Source organism: Poeciliopsis prolifica, unplaced genomic scaffold (genome assembly GCF_027474105.1).
Source record: "Poeciliopsis prolifica strain line A6 unplaced genomic scaffold, Auburn_PproV2 SCAFFOLD037, whole genome shotgun sequence".
Taxonomy (NCBI): Eukaryota; Metazoa; Chordata; class Actinopteri; order Cyprinodontiformes; family Poeciliidae; genus Poeciliopsis; species Poeciliopsis prolifica.
The window spans coordinates 5,894,180-5,922,148 of NW_026562412.1; the positions used below are offsets into that span (position 1 = coordinate 5,894,180).

A 27,969-nucleotide genomic window follows, 5' to 3' on the forward strand; every position below is an offset into this window, starting at 1 on the left:
CGCGGTGCAGAGACGGAAGAAGCCGCAGTGTGGAGCAGGGATGAGGGTGTGCTGATGCGAGCGGTCCGCTGTGTCTCTGTGGGCCGGCCGGATACCAGACTGCAGCCTCCTGCGGCCGCAGAGCTCCGTGTCCCTCGCGGATCCCGAAAGCGCTGTCCGGATGGCTGGACACCGCTGGGAGGACTGGTTCGAGCGGGAGGAGTTTATCGGACAGATCAGCGACATCCGAGTGCAGAACCTGCAAGGTAGGAGGATCTGGGTCGGTACCAGGACAGTGGAAAGCGTGCATGGGGAAGTTTAGTTCAGGATGGAGCAGGGGGACCAAACAAGAGGAGCTCCAGGAGCCTCCTCCTCCTCCCGAGGAGCGCGCAGCTCCCCGTGCACCGTGCGTGACAAAGTTTGGAGGTTCGGCCCAGTGATGGAGGAGTTCTGGTCATTCTTACAGACTGACCTTCCTTCCCCCGCGGGCCCAGATCAGAGAACCAGGCCGGGACCAGGGCCAACATAAACCACCAGGGTCCCACAACAATAATCCGCTGCACGTGACCTGCTTACTAATTTATAAGCTATAGATCGATATGCGACCACCAGTGTGGACTGAAGGTATCCTTCCGCAGCGCATGGGCGGAGGGACTATATTTACATCAGGTTTAGTTTTAGAAAAATAAAATAAAAGCTCAGCAAACAAAAATAATTCAATATTTATAATAAAATAATAATTTAACAGTTAAAGAAGCAGCAGAAGCTGGAATATATAAAATTAAACATCATTATTCATATTCATTTTAAAAATAATGTTATGTAATTGACCAAACAGGTTAATACTTTTGTAAAATGTATTTATTATAGTATACTGCTAAAAAAAAATAAAGGGAACACTCAAACAACACAATATAACTCCAAGTAAATCAAACTGTCCACTTAGAAAGCAACACTGATTGACAATCAATATCACCTGCTGTTGTGCAAATGGAATAGACAACAGGTGGAAATTATTTTCATATTTATTTCATTCATTCAGATTGTTATTTGACTGTTCCCTTCATTTTTTTGAGCAGTGTATTTTTGCTAAAATCTTATTTATATCAGAGTAAGTATTTAATCTATGCCTCATTAATTTAATAAACAATGAGGTTCCTTCAAAATAAAGCTGTGGTGCTTTCGGTGTAAAATATTTGTCTGGTGATCTGATTTTCAGAGACTTTATATTTCGGTGCTCAGGGTTCACAGCTGTCAGGTGCAGCTGACAGGTTTGTTTCTGGCTCACTGAATGACTGAACCGCCTTGTTTTTGTCACAGCGGTTAAAGCAGCTCAACAAACACAAACTGATTTGAATCTTTAATTGGAATCCAGGTTTATCTCGACTACAAATAAATCCTGATAATTTTAGACGTGTTCAACCTGCAGAGACTCCATCCTGAGTTAGGAGGGGGGAAAACCTCAGGAATCTGATTTCTTTATTAAAAAATAACACTCCAACGTTGGCAGGGATGAAGTTTGCTTCAGAGAAAACACAACGTGCTTTGATGAGGGTTACGCTGAGCAACTGTTGCTGTGGAAACATACAAACTGAGCTTTCACACAGTCCTGAATCATAGAAAGTTGGATCGTCTTAGAGAACAATCTGGAGTCAGACGGCATAACAAAGAGCTTTCTTTGATCCGCTGTCTTGTTTGTGGACCTTACTTTAGCCATGCCGCTTGTTGAAGGCTGGAGTTGCACCCAACACCTCCTCAAAGTTCAAACTGTGCAGAAAATCTGCAGAACAAACATGAAGAACATGTTTGGTGAGTTTCTGTCTCTCCAAAATAAGACTCCTTATTTTTTCTATCAAAAACTGTTTTTTTTATTTTTTATCTCTGTGTAGGTCATAATGTCCTATTTGCTGCAATCTAGTGTCAGCCAATTGATATTACATCATTTTGCATAATTTGGAATTTGGCCAATTTCCTAATTAAGGGTTTCTCATTCATAAATCTTCCTATTTTAGTCGTCAGAACTAAAAAAAAAAAAAAAAAAAAAACAGTAGGAAATTCAGGCTGAAACATCAGCTTTAAAAATTATTGAATTTGAAACTAAATCAGCTGAAGAGTGTCCAATTTATATAACTTATAGATATTGTCTGCACTGCTATGCCTGCTGTTCTTTCATGCTGGATCACCAGAGAGCAAAGTATGAAACACAAGAATAAAAAAAAAAATCTGAGTTGTGAGATCTGGATGTAGCAGCCTGATAACGCAGCAGAAAACCACATTTAACATTTCAATAATGTTACAATCATAAAGCTCTGTGTACCTTACAGGATTGTGATCCTATGTAGTTCTATAAAGATACGGAATAATTAGAGTGGACCTAATTGGTTGACTTACTGGTTTCAGTGGATTTTACTGTAAGGTGTCTCAACTTTTTGACTTTCTTCTAAAATATTTTTACATAAAATATTTTACATTCACATAAAATTTGAATAAAATGTTTTGAAGTTTGTGTTTGTAGCATGACAAAAAGGAAAAGCGCAGTCAAGGTGTGCAAAGACTTTTTGTCAGGTGTGTAATATCTGACATATCTAGTCAGATTTAGCTGCAAGTCCAACATCTGTATTATATGACCAAAGCTGTTCTTCTGAGCCGAACTCGCTCTGCGTCATCCGTTAATCAGCCAGCAGATCCTGTGTTTATTGTGCCGCAACTCTTCAGTAGTCCAGTCAGTGTTCAGTCTGTTGTTCATCTCCTGGTTTATTCAGCACCCGCAGAATAAAGATCACGTCCCAGTAGTTATGAACAAAGACTTTTCCAATATCTTATTAAAATCCAGATTACTTCCAGACATTATGTTGTGTGGGTGTTACTTCATAAATAAAGAACCAGAGTGTACCTTTACAATGCTTTAAATGTGGATTTGATTCTTTGTGCAGGTTCTCTAACAAAGCTTTAGTTTTTCTGCAGTATTGGGTTATTGACTGGTTGACGGTGCAGGAATCTGTATATTGATCTCATCACTTGTGTTTTCTCTGCACAGTGATGTGTTAAACAACACCATGAAGCGACGAAGCGACACCTTTTATTGGTCAGTACTGTTAGGTTATGACTGTATATAATTTTTATAGCGTCAACCTGTAAATTGAGGGTTTGACTGGTTACTCATTATCTGGTGAAAACCTGGATCTGGTTTGATGGCTTGGTTGGTTTCATCAAGTGCTGAAGTAAATAGATGCTGCAGTTTGTTTCAGGTTGAGCTTTGGATGTGTCAGCCCTGTTTGTAATCAGTGTTTTTCAATGGAAAGGCATCAGATTCCAGGCCCGTTTGATCCAAACATCCCTGATCTGTTCCTGCAAACTCGGGTTTTGACGACTCCAGTCACTGCAGCTCTGTGGGCTGAAGCATCTGATGAGTGGAAGCAGTGAGAACACTGACCGGGGGATTGTTGCATAACACAACGAGTCGAGGAAAAGATCAGAGCTGAACACATCACACATCCCACACAGATCTGCCTCCCACCTCCGAAGCTGCAGGAACCGGAGGAGCGATCAGTATCCAAACCGAGGCTCACACTGCGTAATATTCAGATAAGAACTATCAGGAGAAACGTTTGTACATTATAACATTTTTTCATCAAGATTTTAGAGCCATTCATGAATAATTTGATGCGTACAGCTTCACCTTGTTTTGCTTGGAGATTATTATCTAGGAGAAAAAATAACTACAAGTTTCCAGTCTGCAACTAATCACAGGGATAAACAGCGTTGTTTTTTCCTTTTAAGCAGGCAGTTAAAGTGTGGATCTCATACCAGCTACTTGCTGCCTCGTTTCTCTGTGAGCTAAGCGATGGTGTATGAAACCGCTTTAATGACTGCCTGATGCTAATTACTTAGGTAGGAGGAAACAATACTGAAATAAAAACGCAAAACATAATTAGAAAGGAAACCCAAAACATGATGCAATGGATGTGGACAGTGGAGCGTGAGCAGACTGTGGCTTCTGAGCGCGTTGCTCCTCATGTTTCTGCTGAACTTCATGAACTCAGACTGGTTTGATTTTTTTTCTTTGTCTGATACTGATCTGTATCTTTTGACCTGTTTTTGTTATTACTTTTATCAGTACAGTGAATCTGATCCATGAGTTCAGTTGCGTGTTAATTTTCAAGTCATCTCTAAGTGACTTATTGTCTGTATTGTGTTTAAAGTTTAGTGTCACTATAGCATGGATGCCATTACATTTTGTTCCTTTAAAAATTGTTTTTTTTTGCTTTATTTATGTAGATGAGTTGTTGCATTGTTGTCAAAAAGGATATATCACACTGTTTCGTAAAGAATTTGTCAAAGTAATTCTTGAGAAGTTATTCTGTCAGATTCTTGCATTGTCTCCTTAGAGGAGTTGTCACTATTGTATGTTTCATTTTCTTTTGAGAAGTTGGTGTAATACTTTATAAAACAGGATGTTGAAATGTTTTCTATTTTTTTAAACTTTGATACATTATTTTTTTAAAAAGATAGATTTTCAGCATTGAGGCGTTCTTACATTGCTTGTTTAGTTCTTTAGAGACTGTAATTGAAATGCCTTGCGGCTGAAATGTGCTATACAAATAAAATTTTATTTGCTTTTTGAATAAATAATTCACCGTCTAGAAAGGAGGGTTACAATGTAACAGTTATGTAAAAGCTTTGTTTGGAGAAGTTGTTACATAATTTTATTCCTACTGTAGAGAAGTTCTTACATTTTTAGAGGTGTTGTTACATTGTTACACTGCGTTCTTAGAGCAATTGTTACATTTTTAGTTTCTTCTTAAAGGATTTGCTACATTGTCCCCAGAAGAGTTATTATATATTTACATTGTATCATCAGAAGTTGTTACATCAGTTACACTATATCCATAGGGGGGATTATGTTACATTTTTATAGAAGTTTAGACATTGTGATAGTGTTTCCTTAGAGGAGTTGTTATGCTGCTTTTTCAGATACGTTTTTTAATTTGACATTGCCTCCTTAAATTGTTTATGCTTCATAAAAGGCTCTTTTTAGCTGAAATTTTCTCCTGTTTAGAAGAATTTCACTGATGGTGGTAAAAATAACCTTGAAGCAGAAGATCTCACACTCATTACTTCATCATCTGCTCCTCTTCCTCTCTGTAGAACGAACACTTCATTCAGATTTTGATTAACATTGTGCTGTTACGAGTCTCATTGCTATTTATCTTTGTTTGGATGAATAACAGTCATTTAAGACTGCACCAACCTTTGGATAAGTGCAACACAGTGATGAATAGGCTGGGCAGTTAACTGTGCAATAAAGCAGACATATTTCCTCTGATTTGAAATTCTCCTGCAGCTCTTTGAGTTTGTTTCTTCTTAGCTTTGTATCGTTCAGAACCCGATCCGCCATGTGGAGCCTCGGTTGGTGGCCTGTTCCTCTGAAAAGGAAGATCGTGTTCATCAGGTTCAGAGGCAGGAACACTGAGTTTTGCTTTTGTTTCTGCTCTCCGTGTGCACACTCCGCCCGTCTGCCGTGTCCAAGCAGAAACATGACAGGACTATCTGAGCATGTGCAGAAAAAACTGACCCGAACTGCTGCGGCCTTGTGGACCTTCAAGGGAGTAAAGTGTGCTGAGTTTGTGACGGTGACTTCATTTCCCGATTTCCTGCCCTAAAAATACCTCGGCCCTCTCAGAAAGGTCACTGGTCTCTCTGTGTCTGATGTCAGGACGCTGAGCTCACGGCTGGACTGGAATGCTGCTTTTTATGAGAAGCAGGTGGTTTCAATAAGGCCTGAGTGCACACACACACACACACACACACACACACACACACACACACACACACACACACACACACACACACACACACACACACACACACACACACACACACGTACACCCACACACTTAAAGCTCTGTGAGGCCATAGTTTTTGAAAATACATGGCAGAGCGTCGCTGAGCACTTCTTACCAATGTTTCATACTTTGACAGCAACATCTTGACAAGACGTCTTAATTGTTCTTTTATTGAGCTTCACTCCTCTTCTGCTGTCTGTCCATCACTGTGTGTCTCTGACAGAAAAAAAACCCAACACTACGAGGAAGCGCTGAGTCTTCAGGTGAAGATTTTCTTTTTTGTTAGAAGTAACATTTTATGGCATTGTGCTTTTTTTGTAAACACTGTTTGTCCTCAGTTGAAATTTAATTTCCGTTTAGGCTTTGAATTGTATTTTTTCAGTTCGGTTAAAAGCCAAAAACAAATGAAAACCTTCTGTGTCGGCTCTGCTGTGTTTGTGCCGGTGTGTAGCTGGTGAGTTCAGGTGCTGTGGGATAAAAAAGGGAAAGGCATATGGTCAGGTTCACACTTTTCTGGAAGACTATTTATGCAGCTCAATGTTTAACTGGGTTTCAGCTGCGTGTGAGATGAACTGTGTTTTTTATCGTTTTCATAATGTAGCTGCTTTAAGTTGGAACTTGCATTTGAAATTAATATCCTGACATAGTATGTTGTCATTGTGAAACATGATCTATATCAATTTGAGCTGTGAATTTGTGCTGTTTATACTCACAAATATATCTGCAAATGCAAGTCATAATGCAAATGCAAACCCCTCTGACCAATAATCAGACCCCACAAATGCTAAGCTGAGACAAGGCCACAAAATTATTTGCAAAACACACAGAAACTAAACAAATTGGATGCAGATGGACAATAGTTGCAATAGAAATTAATGGTTAACTTTATACATGTAGAGCAAAGCTCAATAAATCGACTCTGCCACCCAGCCTTAATAGTGACTCGAGGCCAATTTCCTTTTGATTCTGTAATCTTATAATTTCTTTTTTTTAAGTACAAACTTGTTAAGGAGATATCAGCATTTTCTTCTCTTCATATATACCTACTTAGTCAAAATGATGAGACCTTGAAGGAAACCAGAAATTTCTATTTGTTTGTCGAAAGATTGATCAGTGCGCCCGTATACAGACTCTGAAACTGAACTTTTAGATTTTTTTTCCAGATAACTGAAGTGATTTCTTCCCTTGCTGTGTTTTTGAGGAAATGCTCTGAGTCTGACCTGCAGCTTAAATAAACCTTCACTACCTGCTCTGCTTTATCTCATCCTGAACCGCTCATATTGTGTCTGCAGAGGAAGTTCACCTGCGAGCGTCTGGAGCTTCCGGAGTTTCTCCGTTTAATCGCTGTAACGAGCTGCTGCAGCTGCTTTTTGATAATCTGCAGAATGATTTTAGCCGTGGAGCTCTCACTCTGATCTGACCTGATCTGATGTGACAGATCAAACGGTCTCCTCAGGGTGACTGAAATTGGGCTGAAACGGCTCGGCTTTGTTTCTGTGCTGCTTCATGGAGACACTTTAGGTTTGTTTCCTGTTTGATCTCTCAGATAAAGTGAATAAAATTTCACTTTATCAGTTCCTTTCAGAAAAAGTGAAAGAACATCAGCAGAGGGAGGAAAGTCCAGGATTTTCCTGAAGGTTCAGTCTGATCTTTAGATTTTATTTTCAGATTATTTCTGCAAGATGAGAGTCTTTCATACTTCAGTTAAATCTGAAAGTTGTCTTGGTTTTTGATCTCAGCGTTTGATGAATTATATGCGGTTTTTAATTGCCACATCTCTGTGAGATAAAACTGAAACATAAACATTTCTCCCACATGCTGCTTCTAATTATGACTCTGGAAGCTTCTGTTATCTGTCCGGCGTTCAGCTCTGCTTCCAGCTGATGCTTCAGGTATTTGTGGTTCTGCTGCAGGACTCCTGAGCCGGTTTATGGTGCTGATAAGGATCCATTAAAACACAATCAGGATTAACTTGGAGCGTGCAGCTACAGAGCGAGGCTCTGACAGGATGGAGCCACAACCTGACCTCCACAAAAAATGCTCCTTCAGAGACCCTGAGAAGGAACGGCATGTCAAAGACCTCCAGCACAGTTTGTGTCATCAGCTCACTGAACTCTGAGCAGCGATACAGAGAACACGAGTCTGGTTTTAAACTAGTGAGGAAGATACAGCTCCAGATGTTTCTCTGTGGTTTCCGTAGATGTTCTGATTGACACAAACTGATCTGAACCCATTTGATCAGCTGAGGTTAAAGAGCTAAAAGTGTGTCACATCAATGTTTCCGCACCGAAAAGTGTTTATGTGGATGGGAGTGCACCGCGATGGAAGCGGCTGATAGATTCTGTTAATGTCTGAGCGGCTGCAGGAGTGAAACCGGCTCCGTCCGACTCTGATCAGTTTCATATCCGTTCATCTTTCTGTCTGTTTATCCGTCATCATCTGTACATCTTCCCAACTTTTCCTTAATTCTTAAGCACCGTTACATTCATGGAACTTTTTATTAATATTAAAAAAATTACTGATGTAAAATAATCTCCTGAGACTTGCTGAAAAGTTATTCATAAGCAATTTTTGTCTTATTTTAAGTGTAGTAATATATTTACACTAGAAATTAGACAAATACTTGGTAAGATTTTGTGTTTTTGCAGTGAAGGTTCTCCACTTTGAAGAAATTCTGTAAAGCTCTCTGAAACCAGGCAAATAAATTGAATTGATTGATCACCAGCAGTGGATCAGTATAACTACTCAGTTTGGAGATATTTACAAATCAAGGCTTCGGCAAACGATATAATAAAGTAGATCTGATTAGAAATACCAGCTTTGCATTCATATATTCTGCAGATACAGAGAGTCTGACTCAGGAGCATCACACAGTGTAATAATGAATGAAGTGACGAGCCGTGGAGTTAGAAACCAGTATGAGACGTGGGAGTGATGGGAGGGCAGTAGCAACTGATCATGTTTATAACATAATTATTTCAGTGAAACTTGTTCTCTAACAGCCGTTTATGAAACTCGGTGGAACATGTGAGCAGATGGAGTGATGAAGACTCTCAGCCTCCCTATGAACTGTGATCTTACATAACCGAGGCGACGCAGCACTGCGGTGTTCAGGAACACCCCCACCCCACCACCACCACCCCATCCCTCATGAATATTTCACCGTCGCCGCAGCTCGTCCTGCGACTCCTGCAGCCACATTCACACCTCCGCTCTGATCGTTTCTCAGCGGTGTCGCCCGTCATCTTTCATCTCTGAGTCAGTGTTCAGGCTCGGTTTGTCTCCGTGTGGGAGGACGTCAGGAAGAAGTCGACTGCTCGGCTCTAATTGGCACCCGGGAGGAGAAACTCTGCGGCTGGGAGTCAGATTGTCCTCGTGTAGGCAGGAACGAGGAGGAAGAGCCCTGTAATCAGAGACGTCAGGGTGAAACGTGGCTCACACAGAGACTGTATTTAGGGAGAAATCACACCTCAGCACTGCATAAACTGAAATCACTGGACATGGTTGTGTTTAGACCAGAATCAGATGTTTACACTGCAAAAACACAAAATATCGGCAAGTATTTTTGTCTAGTGTCTAGTGAAGATATCTTTGTACTCTTGAAATAAGGCAAAACTAACTTACAAGTATCTTTCCAGCAAGATATAGAAGCTTATTTAAAGTAAGTCATTTCTTAATGTTGATGAAAAAATACTAGTTCAACTGGCAGAGTATTTCACTTATAACATGTGAAAAATGTCTTGTTATAAATGAAATAATCTGCCAGTGGATTTAGCTCTTTCATCATTTTTGAGAAACTTTTTACTTAAAAAAGTTTTGTATCTTGCTGAAAAAAGTTACTTGCTCCTATATCTCCTTACTTGTAAGGTAGTTAAGTCTTAATTCAAGTGTACAAAGACATTTTCAGTAAAACTAGACCAAACACACATTGTTTAGATTTAGTGTTTTTGCAGTTTGCTCTTTGAAGGTTAATGACGTTAGGAAAACTCCGACTCGTCTCGTTAGCTCGCAGTCAGACTCATTAAACAGTCTGTTAGGGAACAGCTGGCTGGATTTCTGATGCTGTTTAATTACATGAACTCATGTTTTATCAGATTAAAGAAAGAATTCATTCATTTAAACTGATCAGGATCAGGTTGTTGATGTGACTGATGGCTCTGATCTGCTGTCTAACTTCATGCTGTAATGCTGCAGAGCTGCACCTGTTCCTGCCCGAGGCTAATAAATAACCTCCATTATCGGATCTGATAATACAAACAAGCATAGAGTGCAGCCTCTGTAGGGCCTGAAATGTTTGTTGTATTAACTCTGACTAACCCATAGGTCAGGATGTGCAGATGTCTGAACCTCTGGATCTTTTTCTGCTCCTGTTAATGTTTGAGCTGCTCCTGGTTTGTCTCCTACTCACGCTGTTTTGCTCGGTTTCAGAGCTGTAAAAGCTGCGCTGTAAAGAAATGTGCTCTCTGATGTTTGCATGGCAAACAAATGAGCAGCAGCAGCTCTCAGGTTCACACTAAGCCTTATCTGTGAGATGAAGTAGATACGTCACGTGTTTCTGAGCAGGAACATTACATTTGATCTCACTGTGTCCTGTTTTAATCAAAAACTTGCTCAGCGGAGGCTCAGGTAACCTGCTGCTTTAGGAAACTTTATGCACCTGGTTTCTGCAGAATCAGCATAGAGTTGCATTTCATATAAATCTGATCTGCTAAGATGTTGTTTCGTCAAGATTGTTTATAATAAATTATTTATTCCCTCTGAAAAATGTAAAGGTCTAATCTGTTCCTGTCTCTACACGAACACCATTAATTAGAAATCTGCAGCCTAAATACAAAGTCATTATTTTCTGAACTTTCTGAATTTAATTGATTTTTATTAGAATAGATCAGTGAACATTAATAAGCATGCAATAGTAAAGTAAATACACAAAATTTAGCAAAATGCTAATTTCTATCAATAGTCCCATGAAACAAACACAACACACAAAACCACATTATTAATATAATGTCATAAAAACTATAAAAGCAGCAAACAAAAACTATGTAAGTTTGTTTTAAGATACCTACATACAAGTGCTAACATCTTTCTACATAACATCTATCACAAAATGTTAACAAAACTTTAGTAGAAAATTTCTAAAAGATCTTTTAATCCAGACATGGTTGCATTTCTGTCCAGCCGTGTTTTAATCTGCAGCTTAAAGGGAAAGTCGGTGGAGTCACACATTCCAGTCTTTATGTTTGTGTTGCAAAGGATGGGCTCCTGTCTGAGTTTATGAATGAAGAAAAAAATTACATTTGACCTCAACAAGTTCAGATTTTTATTACTGAATTAATATAAAACCTCAGTGATTGAGATTGGAAGTAAAATGTCACAATGTTACAGATTATGTAAATTTAGGGCTTAACTGTGTGACAAACAGAAATATTTTCAAGAAGCCATCCATGAGTTTTTCCACATGTAATTTCAAACTCTGTGCAGTGTTTTTTTTTTAAACTTTTGAATGTTACCCTGATTTGTTTTTCTTTCTGTTATTGTGATGCGACCGATTTCTTTCTGAACTTTGAGGCGAAACTGGAGTTGAATTCAGGTCAGATTAGTGAAAAGTGGTTTGGTTGTGAAAGATCTCAAGTTGAAAAAAGGATCATCTCTGAATGTTCTCGCAGTAAAAACTGATGGACATTTCAACAAAACCAGGAAGTTGGATCTCTTCCTGCAAATTGTTGGATATTTAGATTCTTCCAGTTAAAAACCTGGATCTGTTCAGGTTCTGTGTTGCTTGTTTCTGGTGTCAAAGGAAGCAGAATCACTGAAGTTGCTCCTGATTTCATCGGTGACATTCGTCGGCTGCCCTGCTGCGCCGTCCTCACGTTTTCACACTGGAGTAGATCCTCTTCTGTTCAGGATGCTGCTAACATCATCACAGCAACCCCAGCTCTCATTACCTGTTGTGTGCCGAGGGGGGTGGGGCCGAGTCATTCAGGACATAAAAATGAGTAACAGCTGACTGCTGCCAGGGTAACGCTTCAGAGCTCCTCCCATCACTTCCTGCTCTGTTCAGCATCAGGTTCCCTGCTTTGAGAGAGAATAAAAAAAAAGCATCCTGTATCTCCCAGGATCCATAAACACAGATTTTACATTAGAGCTGAAACATAAACTTTGCTGTGATTATGCAGTTTGTCTTGAAGCGAATCCGTCAGCAGCAGAGAAGAAAGAGGACGACTGTTTCTGATCACATCAGCTGCTGTTTGAAGGAAGCTCAAATTTGAACTGATTTGATAAAACGCATGTGGTATGCCAGATACTCACATAAACTACATAAAGGGACACATAGCATCTTTTTTAAATCACTCTCTGACTTTAAATCAGACTAATATTATATTTTTCAAGGTCAGTTATGATTGGGAAAGTTTTTTTCTACCCATTCTTGCTCCCAGAGCTGGAGTTAGTTATTCTGGTTTGAAGTGTGTGAGCATCTGGCATTATTAAATGTGACAACCCACTGACGCACAAACATGTTAATACGTTTGCACCTTCTGCTGTTAAAAACCACTGAAACTTTCAGTTTCTCTCAAGAAACATGACATTAAAATCCTCTGAAATGCTTCTCCTGCTTTTGTCTGAAGTTATAAATAAATAATTTAATTACCTTGCTACACAGTGCTTAAGTGCATCAGGTCCGAAGGTGTTTATTTAAGAAAAGTCACTGGAAGTTTGATTTTATCTTTAAAAAACATCAAATAAATAAAATGTTCTTCTCTCAAATGCAACATTTATTAGTTGCTGCATGAATCCACCTCTTCTGTTATATTTAATAAGTGTTTATGTTTAGTGTGTAACAGTGAGCTATGAATAGAAACCGACCAATTTATCTCTAATAATGTCATAAAAATGAGTCAGCGAGTGGCTACAGTTGTAAACATCCTGTCTCTGAGTGATGCAGGGAAATGATCCAATTTGTATGTTTCTTTCAAAGACTGGAGCGGAACAAGAATCGATAATAATTCTGCTTAATGTTACAATCTCCGTGTCGTCTTCACATTACTGCTGCATCTTATGCTCTCCCTGTTTGTGTGTTTCAGTGGAAAGAGAGGTGGTGCAGAAGAGGACCTTCACTCGATGGATGAACCTGCATTTAGAAAAGGTCTGTTCCATTTCCACCTCAGGGAAAGTTTGTTTTATGTTCAACTGTCCCGAAACTTCAGCGTTTATGTGAGAGCGCCCCCTCTCTGCTCAAGTGGGGGCGTGGGACCCCGAAGCTCCTGTATGGATATCATAATGAGAAACTGCTGAACATGACCCATTCATGCTGTGTCAGCTGTAACTCGACACCTGCAGCCCATTTGTGTTTTATGGTCTGATCTTTGAAAATGTGAATATGCAAACATGCAAAGTGAGATCGGCTGCAGGTTACAGGCTGCAGGCATCAGCGGGAAAAGCAGACGGTCCAAACTTTTTACCACGCATATGAAAATCACCACATCAATAACAGTCATCAATATAATATTTTGCTTACTCACCAATAAAGTGTGCAGTATTTTATTTAAACACATGAAGTAATTAGATTTGTTGTTGTAGATCCATTTTGTTGATTTTGCCCAATAAAATCAGGATTTAGGTTGAAAACACTTCATGTATTTAGCCAAGTTTAATAAATTAATTAGAAACAGATTAGGTTGCAGCAAAGTCAGTTTTTGAGAAAATGTTTTTGGACAGATGTTAAAAAGTACGGTTATTTAAAGACAAATAACTGCTGTTGTTGGTAATATTTCTGTTTTTCTTTTTTACGTCATCTGTGATAATTTCACTCCAGATAAAAATAGAAAGTCTCCATTTACATCAACACCTGTGCTGAGAGAGGCAAATTTTAGAGCTTTAGACAATAAACTGAAATAAACACAAACAGGTAAAATAGAGAATTAACTACTGGGGGAAAAAATGATTGTAAAGTTTGCATTTTGTAGCCGGTAACTGAGGGTTAAACAAAATAACTCTCTGTTTTCTTATCAGCTGTATGACTGTTTACATGTTGACAATAAGAAAGTAAAAATCTATTTCTGCTGTTCAGACATCATTAACTTCCTCATATTCAGGATAATCAATAATCAGATTATGTCTATAGATTCAGATACTAACGACATGTTAGGTTGTTTAAACCTCCATCATTCTGGAGACTTTAATCATTTATACTGGCCGAGTTTGACCTTTTATTTTAACTGTAAGCACAGAGTCCGATAGAGTCACTGCAGAACATTGTTTCTGACCCAGAACTGAACAATGACTGTCTGGATGGAGGCAGGAGTTATAGGGGAGCAGAGATGTGGGCAGTGTTATTCATTTAACACTGCAACATTGTCCCGAATTGGTCCAAATAAATTGGCTCTGTCTTGTTTATTTAACAAAGTCCAAACTTTTATGCTGGGCTTGACTTGCCTCAGGATTCTCATAAATCAGTGCATCTGTGTGTTTTTTGTGTCTGTCTTCTGAAACCCTCGGCTGGCTGTGGTGGGTGGCCTTTCATATTCATCCTTATGGAGGTTTCTTCTTGTTTAAAAAGTAGGATTTATTGTTTAGAACGAGGAATTAAGTTTGAGTCATTAAAAGCAGATCTAGTTGCACAAAAGTCTGCTAAATATAGATGTGGACAACAACTTTTTTATTGTAAGGCTTTAATATGTTTATAACAATTTTGCCCTGAATAAAAATAGAAAGTCTCCATCTACATTCTGTGCAAAGAGAATGCAAATTTGTATCTTTCTTGAATTGCTGTCACAAAGACAGTGCAGGGGCCACAGTTTGGACACTTCTGTGTTAAATTTTACTATAATATATAAATTACAGTATTTTATTATAACTAGACAATAATTGGAAAGTTTATATAATTTAACTGATTTGATTTCTGTACATAATTTGGATCAGTTTGTCTTTCAAAATGTCCTCAGGTGGCATGTTGTCTGAATTCAGATGAACTGAGGTCAGAACTTGGGTCTTGGAATGACATCACTTCCTATTTTGAGCCAGAAAACCAGCAGGATTTAATCGTTGATCTGTGAACGGCGGCTGTGAGCATTACAGGAAAATTGCAACATATTTCTGTGTGTTCAAACGGAGAAGGAATAGTCTTAAAAAAAGAACGTGTGCAGTTCTGTGTCGGCTTAATGTGATAAAAACTGTTGGAATTGCTACTATGAAAACTTTCTACAGCTCAGCTCACATCCTTTGTTACATTTTTTTGTTCCTTTTTTGAACCTTTTTCTTAAAATATCCATTTAACTGCAAAAGAATCATTACACCTATTGATCTGGAGTTTATATGGATTTGTGCATTTTGAACTCATTTGTGGGAAAATGGAGAAAGTGTAATTTTTGTTATTTTGTAATTTTTGTACACATATCATAATTTCTCTGATGAAAACAATGAACACTTTACAGCCTGAATTGTTAGATACTCCGCTGTCAGACAACATAAGCATATTTGCACTGCCAGAACCTGCCTTTTCTTTTTCTCTATAAAGATAAATAAATATACATACCCATACTCTTTCTTTACCCTTTCGTTCTTCTGAAGTTTATACATTTTGTGTTAATATGTAAAACTCCTGGTTTGTGCAAACAATCTTGGCCAGCAGAGCTGATGCTGAATCACATTTTTTATTTTTATTTTATTACAAGTACTTTGTTCTTTTATTTAATATTTTTCGTTACTTTGTTTTGCAATGTAATCTTGATTATCAATAAAATAATTGGTTTCTTATACGTTGGGGTTTTATGTTGTTGTAAGTGTAAACTGTCATAAGATTGCAACCCAGCTATAATGTAAAAATCAATAAATCACAATAAAAAGTGAGATATTCAGCCATGCAAACAAAGACCGGTTCCCACAGTCTTCCCATTTTCACATGAATGCAAGTTGATCCTGGAAACTCCTGCATTAAACAGATTGCAGCAGTAAAATTTAATGAAATGGATTAAAAGGATAAAACAGTAAATCAAACAATTCAATAAGTAATAAACAGACATGATCAGTTGGAAGAGCTACCACCACATTTTCTTGCATCATACAGAGAAGCACTCAGTTCTGCTCTGAATAAATATTCAGAGGAAACAGAATCAGTGAAGTGAAAGCAATGCTGCCTGCTGACAAGCCATGAAGTTATGAACTGTTTGCTGTATTGATCCTCTGCAGCCACCATCCACAGTTAGTGTCTGTCTCTTTTGGGTGCATTTGTTGTGTTGTTTTGTTTTGCATTATGCTCTGTTGCTATTATTACTGCAGCTCCAGCCTCTGCAGTCTCTGTCCTCAGTTTAGTTTGTGAACAGTGAGTCTCAGCGTCTGATTGTCTCTTTTGTCTCCCGTGACACAATAATCCTCTCTTCTCTCCCTCTGTGTATCTGGCCTGCTGTCAGAGCTCTGACCCACTAATTAAACAATCAAACACTTGTTTTCAGCCATCTTGGAACGTTCCAGCTCCTCAACTCCCCCAATCCTGAACAACGTCCATGTCCCAGCAGGTTCATGTCAGGGTTCAGTTTCTCAGACTCCACTCTCTGGTGCAGTGATAATCTGCATCCATCATCACCTTACCTTGTTTGTGTTCAGAGCTGCTGCAGTAGATACATCTGGATGTTTCTGAGCAGGAAGATTTATGGAACCTGACCCATCTGCAGCTACGATGTTTAATTATTCAGTCTTAAAACCAGACTAATGGAGGATTTCAGTTGGCATAGTTGTGACCTGCAGCTTAGACAAGTCAAAACCACATCACCATAGTTCCTCAGTCACATAATATATGCATTAGACCATCCACTCTATTATTTTTGAAATTTCAAATAAATTATTTTCTTATTCTAAAATGCAACAACAAAGCATTCTTTCAGTGTACATTTGATAATTTGTAGCAAAGAATGCATCTGCAACTTAAAAAAATGTCTAACATCAACATGTGAAAAGTTAATTTCTTTTTGTCTGACTTCTGTCAAAACAGTTGAAAGCTGATCTGTTAATTATTTTTTGGATTAACTAGTTAATGATTGGTATTTAAAGGTGCTTGATAAGGGATTTTTTAAAACAGAATTTGCAGTGGCTAAAGCAAAAACTGTTCTGGGTGGAACATACTTACAAACAAAGGTGTTGTTCTTTCTGCAAATAGCCTTTTTTTACTCTCATCTGTTAATATGCTGCTTTATTAACTAAGGGAAGCTTGTAAGTAATCAACCCTGCATAGGCAAAATCACAACAAAACCTTCAAAGATTCAACCTGAATATAAAACATAAAGCCAAGCAACAGTTGAGATGGTTTTCCACTTGAAATGTTTTGGAAAAAGATGAGGGTAGATTTTATATGAGATGTTCAGATTTGACCTTAAATCCTGAATAAAAATTTGTCTGTCCACAGTGTGACCCGCCGCTGCAGATCCAGGATCTGTTCCAGGACATCCAGGATGGATACGTCCTCATGGCTCTGCTTGAGGAGCTGTCCGGCTGCAAACTGGTCAGACTTTAATGTTTTGAATCATTTACATGTAAACTCATGACATCCTGGGCAGCCATGTAACCGCTCTCTTTTTCCGTCTCGTAGCTCCACGGCTTCAAGAAGTCCGCCCACCGGATTTTCCGACTCAACAACATTGCCAAGGTGCTATCCTTCCTGGAGGAGAGAAACGTGAGTTTCTCAGAGGGTTGGCTGTGGTTGAGCTGATTCCTGTCTGATCTGCCAGTTTGTTAAAGCTGGATTCATGTGTTTTTCCAGGTGAAGCTGGTCAGCATCGATGCAGTCGACATCGCTGATGGAAACTCCTCCATCATCCTTGGACTCATCTGGAATATTATCCTCTTCTTCCAGGTACTTCCTGTCTCCCTCAGCATCTTCATTACATTCCCCTCCTTTGACCTGTTGTTCCCAGTTATGTAGGGGTGACAGACATTTTTGACTTTTAAAAAAAGTCTAATCGAACTTCTCCATCTCCACCAAGATCAAGGAGCTAACAGGAAACATCCGGAGCCAGTTCCCCTCCTCGTCCAGCTTGTCATCCATCCCCACCAGCTCCGACTCCGACACATCCTTCAGCAGCACGCCGTCAGAGGAGCGACAGTCTGCTGCCACCACCATGAGGGAGAACAGCAAGGCCATAAAGAAGCTGCTGCAGTGGATCCAGAGGAGAACCCGGAAGTGTGTTGGCTGTAGAACAGAATAAAACCCAGACCGATGATGAAACTGAATCTGATCTGATCTCTTGTGGTCTTGTAGGTACGGCGTGGCCGTGCAGGACTTTGGGAAAAGCTGGACCAGTGGTTTGGCCTTCCTGGCCGTCATTAAGTCCATCGACTCCAGCCTGGTGGACATGAGGAAGGCCCTGCTGAGGACTCCCAGAGAGAACCTGGAGGACGCCTTCAGGATAGCTCACTACAGTTTGGGAATACCGCGACTGCTGGAGCCTGAGGGTAAAAATCACAGCTTCACATATTTGATCCGTGACTCAGCCGCTGTTTGCTGCTGACGCTGTGACTCATTCCTGATGTTCTGATGAGATGGAATCAAACACCAAACAAGGATGAAAACAGGCTCAGTCGCAATACACCCGCAGAGTTTACTCATGTTTTAAACCCGTTGGTCCGTCTCACTGAAGGCAACTAAAACCAGTCAGAAAGCGTTTCCATTCATGGTTTAATTTAGTGTGAAAAGGATAAGGAAACAGGTTTAACTTACCGAAGCAGATCTGTGTTTATGAGATTTACATGATAACAACTAAATAGAAAATGCTTGAATCCATCATCTTGTTGACCAGTCAGACAACACTGCAAAAACACAAAATGTTAAGTGTTTTTAGTGTAGTTTCTAGTGCAAACGTCTTAAATAAAGACAAAACTAACATACAGGTAACTTTTCAGGAAGTTAAAGGTGCTTGTTTCAAGTAAACGATTCCTTAATATTGATTTAAAAAGTTTCACTGACAATTTTTTTCATTTATAACATGGGAAAAGTGTCTTATTATCAGTGAAATTTGTATTATTCATATTGAGGAGTTATTTACTCAAAATATTCAAAAGGCAAACATCCAGATTTCCACTTTTCACTAGACTAGCTTCAGTAAAACACCTCCATAGAAGTACTTAAAAAAGAGCAGAAAACAAAAGGTTGAAACTGTTGCATGATTGGTCACAGCTTTAAGGAAATGTAACCTGTCAAAGCAGTCAAGTAAGAAAAGTGGAACCATCGACTGAAAAGGTCAAACTTCAGCCAAACCTGCATCCTGGTGTTGTATTGATATTATTTGTAGCTTTATCAGTTTATTCTTCACTGGAAACAAAACCAGTTTGCTCCTATTTTAACCTTTGTGCTGTTGTGTCTCTATCTGCTGATACAGAAGCAGGAATGTTTTACTGGTGCATCAAAAGACCAGTTAGATCAGGAAGTTTGATGAGAGATTAGATGGTGCATATGTTATATATGCAAATATTCTTTAAAGGTTTCCACACTCTTTCAGTACCTGAGAGTAAATTCCTGGTAATTAGTAATGTACAGCACCATTAATGTGTCCAGTACTTTAAATAATTGAGCTTCGCTAATTGTTTGATTTTAATGGTTTTTAAGTAGATTCTTTGTAATAATTTAGATTCCCTGTTGTGTGGATAAATTTAGAGGATAAAACTGATTCTGATTTTTTTTCCTGTGTAGATGTGACTATAAATGCTCCAGATGAGCAGTCCATCATCATATATGTTTCCCAGTTCCTGGAGCACTTTCCCGGCACACAAGAGGTAACAAAATGTTACTCTAGACTTTTACAGGTTCTGACTCTGACAGAACAAAACTTATGAATATCTGTGTTTCCCTCACAGTCCGAGGAACCCTCCCAGGTGATTGAACGAAGCGTCTCCATGGGCAGACTCAACTTCCGTGACATCAACTCGGAGCACATGAGGAACGGAGCCCATCACAGCAGAGTGAAGCAGCGTTCCTACATGTTCCAGAAGGACTCCAGCCAACCTCCACCTAAACTCCTGATCTCCTCAGTGTCGGAGGACAGAAGCGTCTTGGAGCCGCGTTTCAGGGTGGCTGCAGCTCGATCGTGGTCAAGCGACGACATTTTGTCAGACCCCCCCCACGCCGAAGACGTCTCCATCAGAGAGAGCGGCAGCGACGTTCTGCAGGACTTTGGTTCCCCTCAGCAGTCCTTCACTCACTCACCCTCATCGGTACCAGAGTCGCTGATTGGAGATTCTGCCATCAACTCTCCAGACTCCTGGATGGAGGGGGAGCTGAATCCGGACCGGTTCTGTGAGAGTCGCAGTGACAGCTCTTTATGTGATGTTGGGTCGGCCTGGGATGTTTACCGGGCCACGCCGGTGGAGGTAACGCCGTACGATGAGGGATTTATCTCCTCCGTTGAGGACCGAGCTCCTGATGAATTTATTATTGAGACATACATTGACGAAGGGATGAGCTCTCTGGACAGAATCGATATGGAGACTGAGAGAAACCAAGAAGAAGAGAAATCAGAGAACACTGAGACTCTAAACCAGGAACCAAACTTGCCAGCTGATGTTGAAGAAACCAAACTTAAGGGTGCGGATGAAATTCCTGTGCAACAGGATGCAGTTCCCAAAATACAAGAACCTTTGGATAGGTTGTGTGAAACCAGACTGGACCGCTTTGATGCTGGAGATCTTGCGAAATTAGATAAATTGAACGAGTTCGAGCCTTTCTTTTCCACTGAACCACCTGAAGAAATTCCTCTGATTAAACAGGAAGGAGAAGGAAGTCACCTGGATGGTGAGCAATTGCCTCAGGAGGAAACTGATTCAACTCCACAGGATGAATTAGAGGAGCTGCACGATACGTCAAAGAGTTTTAATGAAGGGAATGACTCATCTGTTGAATGCCAAGATAATTTAAGAGACTTCTCACAGTGTGAAGAGACCAGCAGCTCAGAAACATTAAATAAACCTTCAGTGAAACCAAGTCTGAACATTCCTCTGATCTCCATTACCAGTGAGCCAGAGGAACCGGATGAAGAGACAGAACCTCACCCAGGAATACTTGATCAGGACGAACACAAAGATCAGCAGAGAAACTCAGAAGTTCAGAGTTCTCAAGATCCGGATCCACCAAGCATTGTTTTCAGTGAGGCTGATGGACAAGAACCTCCAGAGATCCCGTCCAGTTTGATACCTGAGAACAATAAACCAATGTCAGACCCAGAAACTGTGTCTTTAAATGAACCAGGTGTCCAGGATGAGACACACCCAGAAGGTGACTACGATAACAGGAGACAGGAGGAAGGGCTTCCTGGGAGCAATTCCCAGGAAGATGGACGTGACAACCAGCATGAGAATCTTAGTGGAGGCAGGAAGAGTCCGTCTGATGGACACCGGGACACTCCGACTGAAAGGGAGATGGAGGACAGCCCACAGAACCTCCTGGACTCGTTTGACGGCTTCCCGAAGGTTCTGGACGCAGATCCTCAGAAGCTGAACGGTCAGATAGGGGCGCCGTGTTCTCCATCAGCAGATTTACCCAGAAACCTGGAGCAGCTGTCGTCTCACTTCGACAGACGTTCTCCCATAGAGGAGCTGGTCGGTGACCGGATTGAACCCATGGATCTGTTCTACCCAGACAAAGAGGAGTCTGTTCCTCCAGATCTTCCTGACTCAGACATGCAGAGGTGGCCTTCGGTTCTGAGCGTCTCTGCGCTCCAACCAGCGCCACCTTCAGACAGACTGGAGGACCTTCAGATGGACTTCCTGAGTGGAGGAGAGCAGGATTGTGTAAGATTTCCTTCATTTTTGATGGGTTCAGAGTCTGGATCATGACGTTCCTTAAAGAGATTCTGGATGTCAGAAACATTCAAAGAAAATAAATGTTTAAGGCTGCAGTGAATAAATAGTTATCAGTTATTCTGACAATTAATTGGTTTAATTAATTGGATAAATACTGAAATAATTGTCACACTCTGCAGATTTCTTACTATGCTTTTTTCATATAAATTATTAGAAAGACACTAAAAGATGCAAATAAACATAAACCTTTTGCTTTTTTAACTAAGAAAATAAATGTTTGCCTAAAATTCAATAGAATCCTTGCAGTGAATGTTTTATCATTTTTAGCAAAAGATGCATCTGCAGTTAAAAAAAATACTTTTTAATTGATTCATCACTTTGAATCAGATTGATCGCTTTAGCCATAGTGAAAGGGATGGAACGATCTGATGTAAATGATCAAGTCAGCTTTACAGTTTGTTTAGCTGATGGACAAAATTCAAATGTTGCAAATGACTCTGTGTGGGTGTGGTGGTGTTGCACAGGGAACTCTGTTTGATAACAATGAATTTACTGAGCCTGACAAAAAGCAAAAAAGAAGTAAAACAACCGTATTTCTGGTATTATTTATTATTTAGAAGATTTCAAATAGAAGTTATTGCCTATAATTTGTTCTGATTTGCTCTATGATTCCTTCTGACTGTTTTATTGTTTTGCTAAAGCTATCTTAACTTTTTTTTAACCAATCAGACGCCTCCTGACTCGCCTCTATCCCAGGAGCAGTGTGTGATGTGCGGAGTGACGATCGGGGCTCCGCAGGCCGCTGATGTTTCAGAAGCAGACAGCAAAGCAAGCTCTCTGAGGTAGGGCTTCTATTCTGGTACTGTGAGAACCAAACCAGACCCGAGGGACAGCAGTGGGACCGTTCTGACCCAAATCCTCTCTGTCTGCTCACAAGTTCCCAGAAATGTATCTGAGAGGGCTGCAGGAATGAACCAGTGCAGCTTAAAGGCAGGAGGCGAGGATTATAGACGCTAATGTGCTTCAATTAATTCTTACATCATAGATTAACTGGGTTCCTGTTCTTCAGTTGGATTCATGTTTGTAAGCCTGCAAGCTGTCCTCTTTTTCTGACTCCGTCGTGTTTCAGCTTTTTGGGTTTTGCAATTGTTGAAAAAAATTCAGTCTGCATCAGAATGCATGAATATACTGCAAGAATAAAAATATGCAATTTGGGCCATATCAAGATCATGAATGTCCTCAAAGGACTGGTTGCTCCAGAATGTATTAATAAAACCCATTAACAAACTGCATTTGATGAGTACTTCACAGATTTTTTTAAAGATCTAAGTACGACCTAAGTTTTTTAAGATCTAATTTAGAAATTGTTTGATATTTGTGTTTATTTATGACAGTAAATGTGTCTTTTTATTATTTGGGACATCAATCACAGATAATAAGGAATTATTGTCTTAAAACAAGCTCCTGTATCTTGCTGAAAATTTACTTTTAAGTTAGTTTTGTCTTCTTTCAAATATAATGAGATATTTGCACTAGAAATTTAACTAAAAATATTTGATAAAATTTTATGTTTTTGCAGTGTGGGGGATTTAAAATCAGAAGAAGAATGATATATGATCCATATCTGCAATTTTTTGAAAAACTATCCATATATCAGGGGGAATGAGGATTTTATTGAAAACTTCCATTCAGCTGTCACATGAAACAACACTGAACTGAATTTCCCAGTATCACCGGTCTAATTGAAACTGAGCCAAAGTGAAATGAATGAGAACTGCTGTAGCTCTGAAGAGAAATAAACACGTCGGGCGTTGAAGTCAATAAAACAGACTTCAAATTAAACGTGTCAGGATTTCCTGGCACTATGGTGTGTCTCGCTCTGCGACCTGAACTGATGGATTTTGATTTTTAGGACGGTCTCCATCAGACCAGATGAGATCCACATCCCTCCGGTGCTCCGACACAGAAAAGGCGGTCGCCTCTCAGACTCCACGGTGAGTTCAATCCTCCGGCTTCTCCTCTGTGGGCGCTGGTGCCTTATTGATAGTAAATAACAATAATTATTTACGTCTGACAGGACAAACCAAGAGCTGCGCCCAGAAGAGCTGAAGCGGAAGACTCTGATTTATGGTGAGGACACCTCTTTTACATTCTGCACCACTCTGTTTATCTGCAGCTATTTAAAGAGATGTAAGCTCAGAGTGGCGTTGAGCATGTTGCACAAAATACAGAAGGAGCAGAAATGTTGCAGGAGAAAGGGAGTTGTGGAATGTTTTTGTCCAATTCTGTAATCATCAAATTTATTTTGGATTATGGATCAGAACTGCTGACTTCATTTGGACTGAATTCAAAGACAAAAATACCTGGGGATAAAAATGGACCCCTTCAATTCACTTGATCCTAAGTCTCAATTTAATCACCCTGTGGTCCAGTTTCATCTTCATGTTCCAAACCCTAAGCCTTCTGATGTGCTTAAACAATTATTTTCTCTTTATGATGGGGAAAAAAATTAAAGATGATGATGGGATAGATATACTTCTACATTTCCACCTAGTTTTTAACTGACTTTTAACATTAAAAACGACTTATGAAGCGTATTGCAACAAAAAGAGAAAAAGATTACAAATGGGAGAAGTAAAACAAATAAATGAACCACCAAGCAACAATGAACTACTGTTTATATACTCAATCTGTAATATATTGGAAAACTTTGCATTATTGTGGTAATAAAAATAAATTAGCTGTGAAAATCTTTATATTTATAAGTGTATTTGCCAACACAGCTGCTTCTTCCTTGTTTCAAGACTTCCTCTGAAAAGAAAAGAACATCCTCAGGCTTTACTCTAATCTACAAAAACCAGTGGGAACCCTTACCACTTAGAAATATTAGGAAAACGGCTATGAATCAGTGTTACTGGTTGAAATGTGCTTCCGCGTGACACTTCGAAACCTTCTGCTGCGTCTCAAGTTGCTTCAGTCTGCAAAAGGTGTTTTCTGTAAAGCTCTGCCTGCAAAATCTTTTATCTCCAAATTTAGACATTTTTAACAAGTCCTCCGGGAATCTGTGTTGATTTTGTTTTTCAAACGTCTTCTGCCTGTTTTAGTCTGAACCCTGAGCCGTCTGATCCGAGGGAAGCGTTTCTGTACGTGTTTTTCAGGTGGAGGGAGAACTGGGAGCTGTGTGTGCTGCTGCTGCTGTGGCTGCTGGTCTACTCCTTCATGGTTCTCCCACAGATGGACCTGAAGACGCTGCCTAGCCTGCTGCTCAACCGATAAACACACACACACGCACGCACGCACGCACACACACGCACACACACATACACACATTAAACACTCTGACACTGAGTCAGAGCTTAGCTGCCACTCTCCTCTTCATCACTGACTGCACTCCAGCTTAAATGAAGGCTTTTTATTCTTTCTTTCTGACTGAATTCATTTTGTTTTTGATTTACTTTTGTAAAAACATATATACATATATATATATGATGTTATTTTAAGAGAAAATGTTCTGCTTTTATGTAAACAATGAAGTCTACAACTGTAAATTTACAGATTCATAAAGTTAGGAGAATTACTAAACCTGCTGCTTTAAATTTCAATCACTCACATAGATCTAATCATCAAAGAGAGAAAATAATTTTATGGAAATTATGAAAGGTTTCTGTGTAACTGCCGAGAAAACATGCCGCCAACATTTTGTAAAAAAACAAAAACAAATAAAAAACCCAAAAGAAACAAAAAAAAAATTATCAATAAATATTCATTTTCTTATGTAAGACAGACATTTAAACTTGAGTTAGTAATTTTTTTGACTGTTATAGCCCCATAAACATGAATTATTACAAAGTAATTTTTTGGGTCATTTTAGGCGTAGTTGCTTTATCATTATTTTTTCATCCTATAAATCTGCTGCTTCAGTCTCATTTCATTTTTAAGTCTGGTTTTGAAATGCTCCTTTGCAGACATGAGCAGATTAACAGAAGTTTGGGTTTTTTCCTTCTTTATTCCGTCTTGGAGCATCATTTATTCTCCACTGGTTCTCTAACACTCTGCACAGACTCAGTGACATTTTGTCTAGCAGCTGATCGATCAGCTTGTTCACTCTGAAGGTCTACGTCTGCATGCTAATGTGCAGAATCACAACGCCGTGAACTGTGATAAGTTTCTGTTGCATTTGCAGGAAATTTAAACTTTAAGAAAACATATATACATTTGAAGTCCTGTTTAAAGTTTTAGGGTTTTTTTTGCAAAGCTTGAACCAGGAAATAAATCATGCTTTCAGACTGAATCAAAGCAGGTGTGTTTCACGGGCTGTAACACTGACAGATCTCTGATCTGTAAATAAAACACAATTACTGAAGATGTATGAAGACAAAGAATGTTAAAAGTTGGTAAAAGTTGGCTGTGATTTTTCACCCACATCTAAACCAGTAATGTATTCCAGTTTGTCCGGAGAACATTCTAAAGGGTCTTACAGATATTCACACTCCTCGACATTTTCCGTGTTATGTCACATTACAAACACAAACTTCATTATGTGCAACATGGATCACGCATTATTGTGCATTGGAAGTAAGATTACACTTGGTTTTCAAAGGTTTTATAGAAAAAAATTATGTAAATGTCACCATTATCTGAGTTAATAGTTTGCAGACTCTCTTTTCACTGCACTTAAGGATATATGTTTGGGTTTATACCAGCTTTTCACATCCAGAGGCTGACATTTATGTCAAGCAAGTCAGATTGGATAGAGAGGGTCTGTGAACATCTGTTTTTAAGTCTTGTCACTGATTCTCAATCTGATTTAGTTTTGACCTTTGACTAGGCCATTCTAGCACCTGACTATACTGTGAACTGAACTGTTCCATTGTAATCCTGCTTGTGTGTTTATAGTCCACGTCCAAGTCACTTTTTCAATTCTAATACTCCAGTATTATGGATGATTTTATGTTGTATCCCAATGAAATGCACTGAAGTTTGTGGGTGTAATCGTATAAAATCTGAAAATGTCAAAAGGGAGCAAATATTTTTTGGTAATATACCTTGTGGCTGTTTGGGTTCAGTATCTGACCTGCAGCAAACAACAGTCTGAGCATGCTCAGTTTGTTAATCAGGAACTAGAATTTACCTCATGTTCAGAATGTGAATAATGTGAATGTGATTCATTTAAAAGTTTATTCACATAAAAAAAATAAAAAGGAATCAAATCTTGATTTCATACAGGAAAATATTTGTATCACAACCTCATTGATGGACCGAGAATGGCACCCTGTTTATTAAATCTGGAACATGTTACAGTTTTTGCTCCTTTACTCTGACTCTGGACATTTTGGACAAACATTCCTGTTACACATTGAGACTAAACTATCATATAAAAGACTGGAGCAGAATGTAGATGATCAGTTCTAGATTTTTGTATGTTTGTGAAGTTTGATGGAGCTTTTCTGATGGTGCTGCACTTTGTAAAGAGGAAATCTGAAGAAACAAACTGCCAAAGATCATGTTGGATACATTAACTCCACCAGCAGATGATTTCAGCAGGATTTCGCATGGAGTGTTTTAGGAGACTGAGTGGGAATGTTTGTGGATCATAAGACAGAGGGGATGGATTTTTGATGTTTGGAACACTTATTATTATTATTATTATTACTTTATTTTAATCATTTCTGTGTGAAACCACCACCAAACACTGAACTTTCTTCTTATGCTCACCAAGCTTCTCCCTGCAGCATGTCCTCCGTCCACTGGGGGGCAGCAGAGAGGCTACTCATTACAGTTTGTCTTCATCACTACTGTGTGCCTGCTCTGGATTTACTATTTACACACCTTCGTGCTAATTGTACACTTATTACTGACTGAAGTTTGTGATCAGCCTCAACATTAGAACCACTTGGAGGAGAAATGTTACACTTCTACTCAGAGGAAGGGTCAAACCTTGATATCCCTCCAGAACCCCCATGACCCGGCTCCAACACGACTCCTGCTCAGGAACGAAAACAGACCGATCCGATCAGAGACACCAACTCAACAACCCTCAGGACCCGCAACATGCACAGCCAATAACCCACATATGTCTTGTTTTCATACTCTTTGACCTGCTGAACATGACACAAACAAACTGGTTTTAATCTTCTGGCTGTTTGTTGCACTGTTATTATTATAAGAAATATATGTAAGGATTTTGTAAAATTGTCAGAAATCACTGAAGTTCTGCATTTAATATCCTGTTTTATTTGCATTTTAATCCAGCAGAAACCAGTCAGTGTGAGTGATTTGAGTATATTTTATGTATATTATTTACCTTATTAGGTTGTTTCTGATGCATTAAAGTACCCCTAATATGGATATCAACAGATTTGTC

General features: G+C 39.3%; 1 protein-coding gene across 1 annotated transcript; it reads left to right on the top strand.

Annotated features, from left to right (window-relative positions):
* The first annotated feature begins 4 nt into the window (after nucleotides 1-4).
* On the top strand, nucleotides 5-27,959 carry clmna (calmin a). Its single transcript, XM_055053401.1, has 13 exons — nucleotides 5-245; nucleotides 12,908-12,969; nucleotides 17,221-17,316; nucleotides 17,404-17,487; nucleotides 17,575-17,667; nucleotides 17,798-17,994; nucleotides 18,073-18,266; nucleotides 19,501-19,583; nucleotides 19,665-21,593; nucleotides 22,335-22,447; nucleotides 23,518-23,599; nucleotides 23,683-23,735; nucleotides 24,764-27,959. Exons 1-13 carry the CDS (start codon nucleotides 161-163, stop codon nucleotides 24,879-24,881), a joined length of 3,189 nt encoding a protein of 1,062 aa, XP_054909376.1. The 5' UTR covers nucleotides 5-160; the 3' UTR covers nucleotides 24,882-27,959.
* Nucleotides 27,960-27,969: the final 10 nt, after the last annotated feature.